Source organism: Papilio machaon, chromosome 7 (assembly GCF_912999745.1).
Source record: "Papilio machaon chromosome 7, ilPapMach1.1, whole genome shotgun sequence".
NCBI lineage: Eukaryota > Metazoa > Arthropoda > Insecta > Lepidoptera > Papilionidae > Papilio > Papilio machaon.
In genome coordinates this window covers 171664-191123 of record NC_059992.1, presented here as the reverse complement: position 1 = coordinate 191123, position 19460 = coordinate 171664, and the positions used below count along the sequence as shown (strand labels likewise).

Genomic DNA, 19460 nt, shown 5'->3' with positions numbered 1-19460 from the left:
TGTTGACATATTGTTGTCAATCTGTCTTCCGCCGCAGCAATATTGCAGCAGCACAAATATCAACATATCAAGTGATGGAAAATGTTTCTATTGCGCTTTCAGTTTGACACATTCAATAAATGCTGACATGCACTGATCTGTCAGACAACTGGTCAATTTACTGACATTAGTACAACACGATTATTCCCTTCTCGTACGTACGTACTTTATAAAAAATAAGTCCTTACAGTTTTAATCTTGCTACGGAAACTATTTACAAAAACAATACACTTAATGGTAAAGTGGTAAAGGTAAAGAAAACATTCATAATCGGTTCGATAGTTATTTTAATTTAAAATTTCAAAAAGCAAATACAATAATCTCCGCATGACTCATCTCATAAAGCTTTACACGTAAGGTATCTTTAATAGTACATAATAAATATAACAAACAGGGAAAGTACTCCAGCGCGCTCGGCCAGCTCCGCGCCGCTCGGGCCGCGCCGCAGGGACCGCGCACAGCTTACTTGTCCTTGTCCGTGTCCGCCTTCCTGCCCAGCGGCACGGCCGCGCGCACTCTGCATTCAACATAAAAAGACGTCATTTTAATGTATTTTAAAATCCCTAACATGTTCATACATTTACTTAACACCTTTCCACTTGTACAACTAATGCGTCACTTTCATGGGACGGTCACTTAACAAATTTATAATAAAGTTCGGAAAGAAAGATGAATGAAAATGGTCCGAGTAATGGAGATGTTGTGTAGATGTTGTGTAGATGTGGCGATGAGGCGCTGGCAGCAGCAGCAGGAGGAGGACACTCACTTGGCAGAGATCTCATTGATCTTGGCGCGCGCCAGCTCGAGGTTGGCGTCCACCTGCGCCTTGTTCATCTCGTACGCCTTCGGCAGCGTGAAGAGTGCTATCCATCCTGAAACACGACGTACAACCACATCTACATTGTCTTTACTTACTACATTATCTTACAGTTATCGAGAAATTTAGGAGCAGAAGGTTAGCGTGATTTGGACATGTTATACGGAGAGATGATGTTCAAATAAACAAAAAAGTAATGAGATTGAATGTGGATGGCTACAAAGGTAGAGGAAAGAAGAGACCAAAGAAAGTATGGATGGATTGTGTGAAAGAGGATATGCGTAAGAAGGGGGTAAATTCATATATGACGGCTGATAGAGATGTATGGAAGAGTAGTACATAGGGCAGGTTGATGATGATTATCTTACAAAACAATGTACCAATGAGATGTAACAATGAGAGTGGTGTATGGAGATGAGGCAGGCGAGCACTGACCGAGTATGACGAGCGTGATGCCGTTGAAGCAGGCGCCGACGTAGGTGAGGCACCAGAGCAGCACTCCGAACTTGAGCGAGTCCACCAGGTCCTCAACCAGGAATAGTCTGCAATGCACAACTCTAAGTCAACGGCGGCCTGTGCTAGCGCTAATGCCCATTTTAACATTATTCCAGTCCAGTGGGCGAATACAACGCTACCTTACAACTGGAAAAATTTAATCAGACATTCCAGTGCATTTATAAATATTTCGAATTTGATCGCTGGACTGCAAAATGTGCTGGTAGATAACTGTTTTTACAATAGACTTCTTCACACTTTATTAAAGGCGGACTGTTGTGTGCCATAGCCATAGTGCATAGTTACCAACACTTTTTATTTGACTAACTCATTGATCGATTATCATACACCCTAACGGTTATCCTAAGGTGTAAGCACATGCATTAATCATTTTCACTTGAGCTAATCAAAGTATAATTGTTGTTGTAAGTGCGCGTGGTGTACCTGCGCAGTTCGTGCACAGCGGCGTTGAGATGCGCAGTACCGGCGGCGGCCAGCTCCTGCGCGCGCTCCGCCGGTAGGCTGATGTCCTTCTCCAGCAGCCACCTGCAACCGACGCGCCCACAACGTGCATTAAATAAATAGCCCGTACGATACATCTTATAATACAACAATTAATTTGGTTAGCTAACATACCCAAACAATTCTTTTGAAACAAAGCATAAGAATTTGTATTCATTATATTATGCATTAAATAATTTTTGTCTGCGTCCGCGACTCGTTTAAATTTATGGTCTATATAGCGTCGAAGGCTTCGTTAGGTGATGCCCGGGGAGCAGGGTGGGGGGTGGGGGGCAATGGTGACGGTTCGACGACCTGCGTGCGAGGCGAGGCGAGGCGCGTAGCGCGCGGGCGGCGACATCCTACACCTCATACATTCTAATGCCCCCAGTTCGAGCTTCGGTGACAGATGTCAATAAAATTACGAATAATGCCACAATTTTGTCGATTAAAGATAGGCTACACATGCAGAAGTACATATATGGGCAGCGGTCGCTCCACTATTTTGGCGAATTTAGATATTCGCTTGCCACCTTATACTATAAAAAAATATCCAACTCGTTAGATAAAAGAGAAATTAACGTAGCCATCGTGTCTCGTTTTAAATGTCTTTCTGCGCCTAAGAAGTTTGCATTCAGTTTTGGCAAATACCTTGGATTCCCTAGGTATAATAAAATTATACGCTCGGGGTCGGCTCTCTCCTATGCATGATATGGCACAGATGGTCGGAACTCACTTGAAGGGGTGACCGTCGTTGGTCTTCTGCACGGCCTGCAGCACGTTGCGGTAGATGCGCAGGGAGAGGGCTGCGGCGAGTGCCAGGAGCGCGGCGTACGCCAGCACAGACACCACGGAGCAGCTGGCCAGCGCCACCAGCAGCGCAAGCCCACCGCCCAGCGCGGCACCCGAACGCGCCGCGCACCGCCAGTAGATCAGCGCCTCCACTGCGGACACGTAACCCACCAATCACCTCTTGCGCTCATATACTGCTTGCTGCACCACTACCTTTATCTCACAATTTATATTCAAGACACAGTTCGATATATAGATATTAATGACGAGATCGATTAAGAAATTCTAAACATGGCAGAAGTTCGGATGTGGTTGCGGTGATGTGTTCACAGACCGTGTGCGTGCGACTGTGATCGTAATTGTAACAAAATCATGAGAACAAAATTGAGACGAAGAAAACGATACCACATTTGGGCAGTGCTCGGAATGGCGCTCCAGCTCGCTGCGGCCGGCGCATACAGCACATGTGATGGACTAATTTTATTATGTTTTAAATCTCTGGCAATTTGTGGGAATTCCCATCCCCACGCACTTTGTCAACAGGCATAGTGTTCGCTAACGCTGTCTCAACTGTTTTCATGTCATAAAAACAAAAAAAAATATCCGCCAACGCGACGTGAATTTGAGCTGTGTTTGCATTTTATAACAACGCTAATTACCCGAACTAAATGCAAAGCTTGACCGTAATTACTTTATAAATAATTCGCAGTTTTTAAACTAGTTCGAAATCAATACTTCATTAAAGTAGAGCTTACAGCGTATTTCCATGACGTCACCTATTAAAACATATGTCGGGTGCGCAGTTCGAATCCGATACGTAACTTTAACCTGTTTCGATGAATCATTAATATCTGACAGTTGTGACCGGGACGCTTTCTGTTTATCGTTATTAATGGAAAGAAACGGGCGTCGAGGTTTCCGGTGTTACACAACAAATACAATTTTCACACAGAAGAATAATGAGAGCACACGAGATGGCGCAACCACGTGAGCTGCAAGGCTCGAGGCTCCTGTTGCCGCGTCACCCGATGTGCGCCAGCTGGCCCCGCACCGCAAGCCTCCACTTGCCTTCGGGCTTCGGGCACCGCGCTCTTCACTCTCACTAGATAACACGTCAACAACTGTCAATCATCAAAGTCGCACTAAAGTTACACTTTTCTGAATTAAGTTTTTGGGACGAAAATGAACCAAACAACTCCAGTGGCTGTAAATATGAATAGTAAAAAGCTACGTTTTAGCGAAACTTTTGTTCGTGTACCTGGTCCGCGAGGGGGCAAATCGGTGTACTGCGCGGCATGACGCGGCGACTGCCTGGGACGCGCCATTGCAGCGGAGTGAGCGGCAGAGCGCCATCGTCGCTCCCCGCCCCGGCTCGCAAGCCCCGCGCGCGCGGTGGCCACGCGGCCGGCTTTCGTTCGGACTGGCCGCGTGCCGCTCTACGTGGAACCCAGCGTCATGTCAATAGGCTAACGTCAGCCTAGGGCTGCCACCTTTCAATAAATCTAGGTACGACCATTGGCGGTGAAAAGAATGAAAAGACGACCATGGACTTGTTAAAACTTGACTCCTAAAAAACAACGTCTTTGCCTCGCCTTCCTTAACACCACCTACTCTGACCCGAAAACATCGATATCAAACCGTATCCCGAGGGCGGCTGCCATACGTCACGTCAGCGAGAGTCAAGGTCAACACAATTAAAGACTTATTTATAGAAGTTGACATCTACCTAACTAACTAACTAACCTAGTTATCAGTCACTTCTTATTGTGTACACTTTTAGTATCAATTATTTATCTACATGTTATTGTAACAACAACAAGAGTATGTTTTGATCTAGGTGCATATTGAAAGTTAAGTAAACTATTTTAGGTGGTAAATTTAACATTATTGATTCTTTTGTAACATCCATAGTTTATAATGTAAAAAAAATAGCCGACTTAAAAAAAAAACAATCTCAAACAAAATGCACTCAAAAGTAACCTAAAAAAAACAATTTCAAACAAAATGCACTCAAAAGTAACATAAAAAAAATTTCAAACAAAATGCACTAAAAAGAAACAAAATAATGTCATGAAAACTCTCAAAACTCTAGTAGTTAGTAGTAGGGTCCAGTTTTCCGCAACTCCACGACAAGCGCGTATTTTGCGTGTCTCTAAACTCTAAAGAAAGTTCTCTTCTTTCTTGTAACATGTCTATATTGTATAATTATTGTTATTTCGCAGTCGGTGTCGGCCGAAGTAAATAGGTGACATTTTATATTTGAGATGTATTAGACATACTTAAGTTTATGTCCCTACTTAGGCCGATACCGACTCCAAAATAACAATAATTATACAATATAGACATGTTACAAGAAAGAAGAGAACTTTCTTTAGAGTTTAGAGACACGCAAAATACGCGCTTGTCGTGGAGTTGCGGAAAACTGAGCCCCTACTACTAACTACTAGAGTTTTGAGAGTTTTCATGACATTATTTTGTTTCTTTTTAGTGCATTTTGTTTGAAATTTTTTTTTATGTTACTTTTGAGTGCATTTTGTTTGCAATTGGTTTTTTTAGGTTACTTTTGAGTGCATTTTGTTTGAAATTGTTTTTTTTAGGTTACTTTTGAGTGCATTTTGTTTGAGATTGTTTTTTTTTTGAAGTCGGCTATTTTTTTTTCTTAAAATTTTTGTTTTATTTCACAATTTTTAGTGAATTTGAAGTTCAATTACAAATTTCCTTAATACATATAAAGACATAAATAAGACAAATAAAGAAAAGGACTTTCCTATTTGATATGTGTGTACTTCAATTCAAAAACTAATTTAGAATGCAGCAGATAACCACTTATCCTTTAAACAATGAAATAATTATCGAAATCGGTATACAAATTGAAAATTACCGAACTAATACATCGTAGCGTGCCTTTAATTTTGTCCAGCCGCGCGCCGCACTAGCATTTTTCGAATGCGCGTAGTTTTTAATTATTTAATATCTCCCAAACTATTGATCAGAATTACATAGTTTAAAGGCTAACGTAATCTGCATTTAATGCTCTAGCCATCAAACATATTTATTTGGATAAGGATTCATATCGAATATAATATAATAGCGCCGTAAGCTTACGACGCTGTTTTTCGTGTGCGTTTTAATCGAAGTTTGTTCACAATAACATGGTTTTTGTGAGACATCCATAGATGATAGATATATGCCACCGAAGACTTTTATTTAGCAAATTTAAGGATCTATAATTACTCCATACATCATTTTTATGTAAGTCATATAGTTTGACCTACGTAAGCCCAGAAAGCAAATTTGTGCTATTCATTGTAACGCGATGTAGCATTTTTCGTTTCCGCGTAATTTTATTCTTACGATATCTCCTAAACTATTAGACAGAATGATATAGTTTCAATTGCAAATATAATCTACATTAAATTCTCTTGATAATGAACATGTTTATTTGCATAAGGGTTAATACTGAACTCGAATAATAGCGTCGGAAATATGGCATGAATTTAATTGATGTTTCTGAAGAAAAAAATGGTTATTGTGAGAAAACTATAAAAGATAGATATATGCTATCGCGGACTTTTATTTAGGATATTTAAAGAGCTACAATTCGCCATACATCATTTTTATGTAGGTCTTATAGATTAGCCTACGTAAACGCTGAAAGCAAAAATGTCCCTAATTTTCGCAACAAATTTTGGAGCTATATTCAAAATCTACTAGTCTTCTAGTTATTTAAAAAAAAAAAAAAATGGGACCCACCTGCAAGCACTTCCTTTCGATTAAAATATTTTTCATCAAAATCGGACCACCAGGGGCGGAGTTTCGCGGTAAAACACATAAAAAAAAAAATACAGTCGAATTGATAACCTCCTTCTTTTTGAAGTCGGCTAAAAAGAGTTCACTGACTCAATATTGTAACGACGTTCGATTGACATCATTACAATAAATATTGTATAATCGAAATTTGTAAACAGGTAAGCAATTGTGCTGTCCAACTTCAAAAATATTAATAATGTTTTATGTCCGCCGTTACAAAGTTACGTTGTTTGATATTGATTAAGTGTCAAATGTGAGCTATTTATATGGCCCAGTACTTCACCCAGGAATGTATCTATTCTATCTAATGTATGTATCCAGGAATATATCTCTATTTCAGCAAGTCACCAACATAATATTATATTATTTTTATAACTAAATAAACATTTTGGAATGTTTATTGAATTGTTTATTAGTGCGGTCAAATAAGAACAATTATTAAAAGTAAAGCTACAGTTTCCTAAAGACCTGAAAATTGGTATGAATGTTCAGAACGACATTATGTGTGAATTTTCCATCGATCCCGAATTTGGGAAAAAATATTCAAGTTTTTGACCTTGAATACATATATTTTTAAGGTTACTATTTTTTTCACACCTTTCAGCCAAAAGGCAAGTTTGGCCCAAAAATTTACTTTCTTCCCAAGAATTTCTAAGACATTACAATTCGAACAGTTAAAAAGTTGTATTTTTCAACAGCCAGCAGTATGCGATGACTCTGCTCCGACTGCTCTTAGCTCTCCCTCTTTACCTCAGCTTCACGTTGCAGCATTTATAATGCTACGAGCACTTGAAAAGCTGAGTCTTTGCACTCATTTTATTTTTAATTTAAAATATTACTTACTTACTACGCTGGCGCAGCGACCTAAAGTGCCTCTTGGCCTCTATTCAAATTATTGAGAACAAATTAAAACTCCAAAATTACAATTATTTTGCTTCCTGTCGCCTAAGCTTAACTTTCGCAAAAGAAAGTGCGACAACCGTGTAGGGGCGAGCGCACACACGCGAGCGCCTGCCGACGAGACCCGACGCTCACTAGTCACTTACGCGCCTCTGCCAAAATAGTCTGGCAGGAGTTATTTTCGTCAGCTGTAGGCTGCGCCGACGCCGACATTGTGATTTCTTTTCTTAATGATTTTTTTTTTCTGCCTGGAAGACGATGCACTTTATAAATGCATGCAACGTGATTCAGTTGTTATGAAGTGGAAGAGAAAACGCTTTCTCTATAACTCGGCTCGAGCCCTGCCCCATGTAGCCCGCGTGGGCACTGGCTGCACAACTGTACGGCAACCCTATTAATGTTGATAACGAGACCTTTGAGGGCAGTCAACAAAATCGTTATAGTTAATGTCGGAGATAAAACTGAAGTAACAACAAAGTGTATCATTTAGTTGTGTGAAATCTGCGCATTAAAATAACTGTTTTTGATTCCGAAATTATTGTTACTATAAAAAGTTGCTCCCTATACCTATATTGATTTTAAGGGAAGCACCATAAACATAATATATTTGTGTATTACGTAAATTGAGATGGGCGCAGAGACTGGTGCGCACCCCGACCTACCCCACAGCGCCCCCGTCCCCGCCCGCGTCTCCACTCCCGTCGGCGTCTCGTTGCCGACCGACACAATGACGAGGCAAGTGTTGTCACTTGCCTTAGACTTAGAAAGAAATTTTATTGACACGTTTCACATGCAGATAATTTCCTTTTTTACTGTATTATCCCAAAAAATACACAGACACTGTTTAGTTAAACCTTTAACCACCGCAGTCTGGTATTATGAACGTCAATGGGGTTTTATATGGGGTCGAGTACGTCCGCGCGGAATTAAAAAAACGAAATAAGTAGCCTATGTGTTCTTCCAGACTATATTCTACACCTATGCCAAATTTCATAGAAATCCGTTGAGTCGTTCTGGAGATACCTTCAAACACATATCCATCCATCCATCGAAACATTCGCATTTATAATATTAGTAAGATTTAAGAATGATTAGTTTGACAATTCGCTAGAAATGGGTTGAGTAAAATTAATTTTGAATATTTTCAAAATTCGATTGGTCTATGAGAACAACTGTTGAACTGAACAACAATCGAAAATTTTGTGATTCTTGTTTTTGAATTAGAATATTACATTAAGTACAGCATTAATCCTCATACAAAATTAATTCGATACTTCATAGACGTCAGTTATCAAACTAATCATCCTTAAATAGACACTATAAATATATATATACATCCAAAATTACTTCCGGTACTTGGTTATTTATTTGTCAATTTCGGAAGCCGGAATAATATTCATAATTCATTATTCAAGATTTCTGGTAATGTCTATTGGTAATGTTAAAGTTAAAATGTATTTTGAGAGATCATGGTTATTGAAGCATTATCATGCGAAGGTTTGCAAAATGCGATCTTTACCAGTAAATAATGAAGTTCTTATACCGAAAGCATTGAGGTTATGCATATTTATGGTAAAGCGTGGTTAACTTTGCCCTCGATTATATCAATCTGCGTCGATCAATGGGTTAAAAACGTGTTTAACTTAACAGTGTCTAATAGTATTTTTTTTTTTGTATTAATACAGTTTATTTAATGGTTAGGCTCTGAGAGTTACATCGATGATACAAACATGTCTGTTTAAAAAAAATCTGCGACTAAATCTTTATAAGACTAAAACAGTTTAGACAGAGTTCTTATATTTCTCTTTTTGATTAATTTAGTCTATACGTCGTCAATTTTATCAAGATTTGCAATTTGGTCAACTTTTATCACCCCTAGGCACTAGAATACGTAGGTTAAGAAGACAAGGCAGCAATAGACTACAATACAGCTCGGGTATTACAATTCACTATAAACTACTAGTAGTCCTAGGTTTGCTCCTGTAGACCAAGACAAGTTACTGGCTGAGAGAATGTTTAGTTTCTTCCTGTCATAAGAAATTTCAGAATAGGTGGCGTATTGTTGTGCAGCACAGTGGCTGCCTAAATCATTAGTCAGACGAGGCTGGCGACATTCCGAGAGCCGTGTGCGGACTGCCGACTCTATTCCTGTCGGCACTCGGCATGTGCGATGTCGCACACGCTTCCCCCCCCCCCCCCAACACGCATGCAGTGCAGGCAGAGACGCTCTCCAATCTCCCTCCTCGCGATCGACATCCCTAAACTATCTAAAACATTACATACAACCACTAACACTGTATCGAGACTAGATCAAGGTCTCTAGGGTCATGACAAGGGTAACATACAAAGTGAAGGCAACGATGCAAATGATCCGTTGTGCACCTGCGACGTTATACTACCGCCATTGTCGCCGCCTCGCTTATCAACTGACCGATAAACAAACCTGTTTGTCACATTAACGTCTTGCCCCCCTAATGCCCTATTCCCAATGACCCTCTTCCTTATTATTATAGACTCAAAGCTTATTGATCTTTCCGAGATAAATAATAATCGATTTATTATTTTATTATAAAAAAATCGAGTGATATTTTCCTAAGGATAATTAAAAAAATGGTAAAAGTTTAAAGAGCATTAAGAAAAGACCCACCATGTCATATCACGATGGGTCTTTTTCGATTTGACGTATGAAGTTACGCTGTTATATGTCACTGTAAATGCGCGAACTTCGGTCAGTCCAGAGATTTACCGGTAAACTCTGAAAAGCAGGAAAGAGCTTTGTACATAGGCACGCGTCGTTGACGTTCTGATGTTTCATAGCCAAAACCAAGCGCATGCAACCTGTTTGTCAAGATCGTCGCAAAAATGTCTCCGTCATTTTCAAGGTATCGAAGCAAATCTATACTGTTGACATGTAGTTACTACATGTACTGACCGAATACACTACTGGCGTCGACGTTTCAACGCTATGTGTACTGAGCGCGACCAACGCGATACTCGCGACGCGACGCAAGGATGCAATATAAGTTTCGAAGATTTACATTGCCTTGTGTACGAAGGAACTTATTTATTAAAAAAATGGTGGTAAACTCTTGAAATAAACATAGCTAGTCGGACTTATTTGGACACCATATTTGGTTAATAAATCCTAGGTTTTAAAGTAAATTTTAGAATTAGCCGTAGTCGGAACTTTTACAGTAACTTATCCATACAAAGATGTACCATTGGTGGAGCGTTGAAATAATGTCTTATGTCGACCAGTTCGGCTCTAATGACACTGCGCCCCCATCACCCCTCACCTCCCCACTCACTCAGTGTATACAACGACCGCTAGGGTGTGCTTGTCCACTGATTACCTCCGACATGTGACAATGACTTGTTTCAACTTCATTTGAAGCATTGTATTGAACAATATTGTAAATTTGCAATGTATGTCATTCTGAATCATGAATAGATAGTTAATGTTGCATGTGATTACATTTACATTGTCATTATGTACGTATGGAATCAACTAAAGATAAACGCGATAAGGTAGATAACGATACGACGCCGATGAATATCAAGATGTCCACCTAAACCTTATTGCACTGACAGAACGAGCTGTCAACTAGCACTGGAGTCTCATCTGGGTCAGTAGGACACGGGACTCTGACACAAATGGCGTTTAGCGTTCACTCGTGCCGAACCTACGGCCGAAGGACTACGATTGGTGGCGAGTAACGTGAGCGACACAATGCCGTCGGCCGGTTTGCCTTCAAGTAAAAAGTGCCTGCTCCGATTTCTTGTGAGGCGGCAAAACAAAGCACGCCAACCTTCCGGGTCAATTAGTGGACCGTCATGAGCGCACCGCGGCCGCGCTCTACCGAGGATCTAATCGCGAGCAAGGACACGATGTTAATTTGTGTACTAATCGAGGTATCTTTGCGTCAAAAAGGCGGCTTCAAAAGAAAAACCAAAGAATGTAGATACGTCAAAATCACAGCGCGAGTCCTCAAAATGTATTCTAAACCAACAATGACACAGTGATTATAATTTGTATATATTTGTATGGTTAACAGTATCAGTGAGATGCAGTGGCAAGGTGACGCGGCAGCGGCAGCCGGCGCGATCAGTGTGCCGTCGCCACGGTGGTGCGCGCGCGCCACGATCTAAATCCAGCCTGGCAGCGACGCTGACTGCGCGCGTCGCCGCGCCGGGCCCGCCGCCACCCGCCGTACCCGTGCTGCGGCCACAGACCGCCCTCGTCGACAGGTGCCTCCGAGCTAAGCTTCCGGAACGGGCGAGCCGTCAGTGAAATACTAGCTACCGTTTGTTTTCATACCTGCCAACATGAGCGCACCTCCCGTAGACGCCGTTCTGCGACAGCCGCCGCTGCTCCACTTACTAGTGTTACAACTTACGATTGCGTTATTGCTCGGTCTTGGACCGTGCGGCGGACGAACGTTAACGAACAAGCCAGGTTAGTGGTACAAGAAGCGGCGACGAGTCAGTCAAGGTCGTCGCGGTGGCTGGGGCGGAGACAGTCGCAGGGCGCGTGCGTCTCCTCCCGCCACCACCGACACCACCACCACTCACCTTCTGGGTGCAGTCTTTGAGGGTCGAACCAAGCATCTGCAATAGAAGGCTGCGGGTTAGCTGGTTAGTCGCGATACGAAGCGAAGCGGCCTAGCGGAGTCGAGGAGACACTCACGAGGGTCGAGGACGCTGCACAGAGAGGGCCCGGACTCCGGCATTGTGACACTTTACGTAATAATACACGGCCCAAGGCGGCTAAAGTGCGAGCACCGCGCCCGACTGTCGCGTCGATACTGGGCCTAGACGCAGCCCCGCGCTCCGCCCCCCGCCCCCGCAGCGCGCATGCGTCGTGCTCCCCGTCCCTCTCCCCCAATCTCCTCCTCCCCCGCCCCGCGACGGGCTGTCCAGAGCGCGGGGTGCGGGGTGCGGGCAGCATTCTCGGTTAGATATCTAGGATTAGTATGATAAAAAATAAGAGAAAAGCTTTAATTGTACCCGACACCGAAATAAGATCAGATCCTTCGACAATATGACTTACGGTTATCATGCATACATGATAGTGTATTGGTGTGTCTCGGCGAGCGGCGACGCGACGACGGTGCACACATTGTTTGGTTAGTAGTCTTTATGTAATGCTGCGGCGTGACGCTGACGCATGAGTCAGCCGGGCGCCGGCAAAGGCTCGCATCGCAGTTGCAGGCACGTGGGCGGGAGGCCGCGGGCGCGCTGCAGCCTGCTGGTGAGTCACCGCGGCGCCGGCGGCGGGCCCGAGACCTTGCCACTCCACAAATGTGTCATAATCACGTCGTAGCTTTGTGACCAGTGAGATGTACTGTACTGTTGTGTTTACTCAACCTAGTCCTAGCGCTGGCTATTTGCGCTGCTCAAAAGTAGAATTAGTCAAACATCCATCGAAAGAGGTTTGAACCGCTAAAGCCACAGTAATATGTCATAGTAATTACGCAAAATTTCAGAAACATCCGTTTAAGCATTAAAAAAGGTATAACAAACTGAAACTTTGAAGGTCTCACATGAAAAGTTTGTCAATTTATATATTGGCCCTTTTTCATTGGATTAGCGAACTATGCTACATACAAACATCAAACATTTATGAAGAGCACGTAGCGCGCTTTGTATTGAATCAGCACTTTTGTGCAGCGAGTAGCGGGTAGCGGGTGGCGACGCGGCGGAGTGCGGGTAGTGGAACGGCGACGCGACGACAGACAGAAATAGCGCGGGCCACGGTGAGCGGAGCACGGCGACGTCACGCTAACCGAGTTTTTAAACGACTTAAAAACGTAAAAAGAAGGTCTCAATTTGTCCGTACAGTATTTTATTTTTTAGTGACAATTAGTTTAAAATAATTGTATCAAAGGCGATGCAACCGAGACCACAACTAGGTAAAACATCAATGTTGCCGAGGGGCAGCGGAGAGGCGGAGCAGCGGTGCGGCGGGGTTTCCCATGAGTCAGCCTCGCTTCCTCGCCTTTTAATGGGAACTTGTAATGAAGCGATGTACATTTCACTTGTCGTGACGTCACGCAAACAGCACAACATCTCGTATTGTACATGTCACTCTTCTCTGTGAGTTAGTGTAGTTTGTCCCCGTTTGCATTTCTAAATCCTAAACCTTTGTACAGATATTGATATAATTTGGATAACTATCAAAAATCGGCTGTAAAATAAGAATATAAATGTACTGTTTTTGTAAATATGTAAAAATACCTTAAACTAAACCAGAAACCTTCCGCGCGGAATTAAAAAAACAACTGTGTTCTTCCAGACTATGTTCTACAACATATGTTTCAAATGTCATCAAGATATACGTTTAGCTGTTCCAGATACTTTCTAGCAAACATCCATCCCTCCATGTAAACTTTTGTATCTATCTATATATATAAAAGAAAGTTGTGTTAGTTACACCATTTATAACTCAAGAACGGCTGAATCGATTTGACTGAAAATTGGTGTGCAGGTAGCTTAGAACCAGGAATAGGACATAGGATAATTTTTACCCCGTTTTCTTTTTTTTTCTTTTTATTCCACGCGGACGGAGTCGCGGGAAAAAGCTAGTATATATATATAAAAGAAAGTCGTGTTAGTTACACCACTTATAACTCAAGAACGGCTGAATCGATTTGACTGAAAATTGGTTGGCAGGTAGCTTAGAACCAGGAAACGGACATAGGATAATTTTTACCCCGTTTTCTATTTTTTATTCCAAGCGGACGGAGTCGCGGGTAAAAGCTAGTTTATAATATTAGTAAGAAGTAAGATTATCCATTGCGTGAGATATCAGGGTGTCAGTCCATTTATCATGCAGTTCACTTTGTTTAAAAAATGAAATTTCCAATATTTTCTTTACGATAATTTTTGTAAAAAGCCTTAAACACATATTATTTACTCCGAAGAGTGGTTAAGGAAATTTTCAAGTATTTCTGTTGAAGGAATAACACCCCTCCATACAAAATTTCATCCCCACCTTTAGACATTTATTCATAAAATCCTTTCTTAAAGTTCGCCTGCGTATAATAGACGAAAGCAGATACCTCAATACAAAACTTGCAACACTCTTGGCCCAGTAGTTGTGGCTGTGTGATGATACATCAGACAATCAGTTAAATCTTCTCTAAATAGAAGTAAAAGATAGCTAATTATAGTCCTATAGTTATTCGTTATAACGCTTCTAACACGAACACTTACTCAAACCTAATTTGTTGTAAAAACTGAGGTACAGATCAGCTTTCATGGAATAATTGAGTTAATAAAGAACTTTCCCGGCCGCATGCGAGCAAGCTGTAGTACCATACAAGGTGGTGTATTACATTTGACAATTCCACCAGGCGGCTGTCTCGCGGCAGACGGGCGCCGGAGGGAGCGGGGGCGGGGGCGGGGGCGGCGGGGGGACGAGATCGATACCATCCCCGCACCTCGCGCCCTGTCTCAGTTTTCTGGAAAATCCACGAACGATACGAAATCGAAGCGGGATCCGGGTCGATCGATGCCGACGCGGACGTTAGGCGTCGAGTCGGCCAAACCTTGCGACATGTGAACAGTCTGCAAATTACTCTGTCGACGACTCAAGGTTATACCGCGCTCGATAAAGTAACATTTTTCGGCGTCGTAATTATTGTCCATAAGACTGATCACAGTCCGGTCGAATAAGACCTAATAATTAGTACGAATATTAGGACCACCATTACATTTATGTATATGAAACCTAAAAGTTATTCAAGGTCATAGGTCACAAAGGATCGATGGGGACTTTACAGGTTTCACTCTATGCGAAATTTTGTACCATTGAATGTCTAAATTCACCGGACTTTCTGGAACTTAAATGGGTTTACCGATTTTGTCAAGTAAAATATCATTATTTTTGTTTTACTGCAAACTGAAAAAAACTTGTCATTCGATTGGATTACATATTTTAGAATTATTGATCCTTCCCATATTTTTGTACATAAAACTATCCCTTGTATTATCTGTTGCCATTGTCATTGCAACGTTACTTGTTGTGACAATAGTTAGTTTGTCCTGTACAAGTACCTACATACCCTATATAGTCACCCCTCTCTGTTATCTTTAAACAAACAGAGATAACAATGAGTAACGGCCGTGGATCTCGCGATAGTAGATACATTACTTTATCTAGTATAGAAATTATACGTGAAATCAAATTGCATTTGCAGCAAGAAAGAATGAGAAATATGGACGAAGCTGTAGACATAACCTCGTTTATATTATTTGATGGGGTAGTGGAAGACATCCACCATGTTGTTTTGGAGTGTGCTCGGAACGAACGGCTTAGACGTAATTATTTTAAGGTGTTCGGGTATAATGTCGGTCAGATAAACACTATCCTGGCTGACCCGTCTTCTGACGAGGCCAGGATGATGTTTAAGTTGACCGACATGTGTTTAAGAAACAATGTAAATAATTAGATGTAAGGTGTATTTATTGGAAGGCTTATGGGGCGATATGGTCGCATTGCGACAAAGCCTCTTAAATTATTAAATAAAAAAAATAAAAAAATATTATTTGATGATCACCGCTGAACTTGGTGCTCCACAATTAGATATTATCATTTTTAAGATTAATATATTATATTTTTGTATTTACATTACATTACATTATAGATAGATTATTTTAGATACATTACATTATATTTTTGAGATCTTTATCACTGTTTTCAACGTTTTCAACTTGACGACCGCAAGAAAACTATTGTTGCTCGACAAATTCTTTACCATTTCACTAAAATTTGCCTGCCTATAATCAAAACAAAAAATTTTAAACAAAATTATTTATTTTGCCCAACTCCATCGTCCAAACACCAGATACAGCACTTAACAAAGCCTATTGGGTAATTTCACAAATCTCCTTTCCTTTCATAAACCTGCGGGCACATGACCATTGAGTTGTCTCGCCTCATCGCCTCGGATGTAAATAATGAAAGGAATAACAATTACCAAATTATTTTGATATTTAACGTAATTTTATATTACTCTATACTAACAAATAGTTTCAGGTACTTTAGAAGTTATTTACCGATGTTTAAGAAGTGAAGACGACCTCAAATGAATGGGATCAGATGATGATGAAGCAGGCAGTTAGGTGACGCGACTGTGTTTATATCATGTTTATTTACAGATATATAGCTTTCAATGGTGGCAGTTAGTTAAACGTTTTACCGCAATAAACTTACATCGTGGCTGCTGCGCTACGCTGCGGGGCGCTGCGTGGCAAGACCCCGCGAAAATAAGTAGACGCTGCCGATGTACTGCTAAAACTTTTTGGAATATGCAGAATACAGATGCGATCACATCATACACGGAAAGGTACCAATGTTTACGTCAATACACAAACGGCGCATTATTAATAGGATTATGAGGTCATAGCTCATTGCGGCCGGGTGTTGTTTGACGCGAAGCTCCTTTCTGTCACACACAGAACAGAGAATGGCGTATGTGCACTCGGATCTGGTATGGTACTCACTTTTGACCGCGTTGAGTTTTCTTAGGCGTATGGCCGCGCGCGGCGGTTACCTCGCGCCTCGGCCGGAGCGGGCGGCGCGACGGGATGCACTAGGCGGCCAGAGCACGGTGAAACATCAGCTCGCGCTGAGGGAGCCGGCACTAGAGTGAAGCTCGCCGCTTGCCACGCGCCACCACTCGCTAAAATTAGCCGCCGCCCCGCGGATCTCTCGTACTTTTACAAAAAGAAGAAACCAACAAAACTGAATGTTCGTGTACTGCGATGATAAACAAAGCACTTCAAGAATGTTTTACTCCTTATCCTGTTTACGATCCTTGTACAAACTGCGATAAGAGCGCAAAGCTGACGCATCTGCAAATTGATAACACCGGCTCCGACTGACGGACGTTGCGCCGAGATAAAAGAAGCACATGAAAGTAGAAAGTGTCAACATGTTGAAACATTTACATCTTCTGATGCTGAAGTATTATCAATCCTGTGAGGCATTCTTTTTTCCAGCATGTCCGAGGACTCGAACGATAGAATTTAAGCAGAGAGATGCGTGTCAAAAATGTATCCCGAGTGCATTGATAGCGAGGTCTTTGTGTTGATACCGCGTCGCGCCGCGCCGCGCCTCGCCGGCCGCGCCGGTCATCGCTCTTGCCGCTCCGCCACCTTTGCAGCCCCGTCTGCGCCCCCGCCCGCGCCGCCGCGCCGCGGTTCAGCCGTGGCAAATGCAAACGCACGACTATGCCTATCTATTCTATAGTATTAATTCATGTATTTTTCTGTATATCTATTTTGGTATTCCATTTATGACTCACTTTTTCAAATTTGTGACTCATGCTCGCTAAAAGAATGTCCGAAAGAGTGTAAGTATTGCATATTGTCAGTTAAATGTCGCATAATTGTCGATCGAAAGTTCCACTCTGCAGAGCGTTTGAGCGGGCTCGGCTCGGCTAGTGTCAGCGGGTGTTAGCTGCAAAAGAACGAGCGCACGCCACGTGAAGTCACGCCCGCCGACGTGAATAGAGGGCAAACTCAAGTTCGCCATTTACCGTGCATTGCGCAACACGGATCGAAAGTTTCAGGGGTCGATTTGCACAGGCTGCATTTTAGCGGTGACCGCTAACTGCGCTGCGCTCCCTACCTCAACTTTGTATTTTTCCTATTGCAGGTTGCAGGCCACTCAACGCCGACCTTCAAAAACTGTACAATGCAGAACGTGTATGGCCGCTCTTAACATGGCTTTCTACTGACGACACACCTGTACAAAAACATACTATTGTTATCTCTGTTACTTCAAGTAGAATGATAAGGATGACAATAGGTTTTTGTGCAGGTCTATTGACAGCGGAGGGTCGCCGTTACTTGGGCAAATTTTCGCAATATTTGCCAATCGACTGAATTTTATTCACCTAAAATGTCCTTTCCGTAATATAATCGATGTATTGTACTCAATACAATATTAAATTTGAGAAAAAGTCATAAGTAAAACGCTTACCCAATCCCATCTGGCAAAAGATGACCTCGGCCTCGATGACGTGTGCAGTCGGTGCTCGCACGGCCTCGGGCTTCCTTTCGGGTACAGGCGCTGCAGTTACGGGCGCGGCTGGCTGTGACGGGGCCTTGGGCGCGGCTGGCTGTGACGGGGCCTTGGGCACGGGCTCAGCAGCTGGTGTAGCCGGTTCAACTTTAGCCTTAATGTCAGTTTCGGGCAGTGCCACAGGCTTCGGCGGCAAGGTACTCGAATGCACGATAGGTGTTGGGGTCGGCGGCGGAGCGGCAGTAGCGGCCGGCGTCGCAGCTTGCAGCGGCGTGGGTTCGGGCTGCGCTCGAAGCTCCTGCTTGGGAACTTCAGGAGTGGGCACACTGTCCACATGCACCGATGGTTCGGGGCGGTGCAACGGCGACTCGCCTGCTGTGTCGGCCTCCGACTCGCTGTCTGTAAACTTGTCGGCTATGTGGTCTGCGAGCTTGTCAGTGACGGACGGAGCGCGCGGCGTGTCCACGAACTCGTCGCGCTCCATGTCGAGGAAGTTCTGTGTCGCAGCTCGCGCGGTTCCGTGCTGGTGACTCGGTGATTCAAATTCATCTCGCTTACCCTCGCGCTCTAGATGTTCAAAGTCGTCAGTGGAGTCCTGGTCGCGTTTGAGAGCCTGAGGCGGAGGTGCCTCGCCCGCCGGTACGGCGTCGCCGCTGGCAAAATCTCCGAGGAGATCTGTAGTTTCCATTTTGTATTTTGAAAATAAAGTCGTGGTCGAGACTAGAGACGACAATCGATAAAGGGCGCGGTAGGATCGCGAATAGGGTGTGCCGGAGGGGTCTTGTCGTGCCTCCTCCTCGTGACGTACTGACGTCTACGAGCTGCGCGCCGGCTACCGCTGCACGACGTCACTCTGTACGAGAAACGGGATTACTCATCGCAAAACAGCCCCACCAATTTAGCAAAGGCGGCACTTCACCGATATTTAAATAAAATATGTAAATAGTTATTATACTGGTGAAGTAATCGTAAAAAATAAGTTAATGTACGAATATACGAATACTGCGCTGAAAAACTTGATAATAAGGTGGCAAAAACCCAAATTTGAACAAATTCATCAAATTATTGACTGAA

General features: G+C 42.8%; 1 protein-coding gene across 9 annotated transcripts; it reads right to left on the bottom strand.

The window, feature by feature from the left end:
- Window positions 1–308: 308 nt before the first annotated feature.
- LOC106707257 (reticulon-3) lies at window positions 309–19328 on the bottom strand. Of its 9 annotated transcripts, none has more exons than XM_045678715.1 (7): window positions 18345–19328; window positions 11927–11962; window positions 2589–2796; window positions 1796–1897; window positions 1292–1398; window positions 806–911; window positions 309–556 (listed from the first exon to the last, which is right to left on the bottom strand). In XM_045678715.1, exons 1-7 carry the CDS (start codon window positions 19072–19074, stop codon window positions 502–504), a joined length of 1344 nt encoding a protein of 447 aa, XP_045534671.1. In that variant the 5' UTR covers window positions 19075–19328; the 3' UTR covers window positions 309–501. The 9 variants fall into 9 exon arrangements, with proteins under 9 accessions (XP_045534671.1, XP_045534673.1, XP_045534674.1 ...); XM_045678717.1 differs by lacking the exon at window positions 18345–19328 and adding an exon at window positions 12405–12489; XM_045678718.1 differs by lacking the exon at window positions 18345–19328 and adding an exon at window positions 12042–12164.
- Between the last annotated feature and the right edge of the window lie 132 nt (window positions 19329–19460).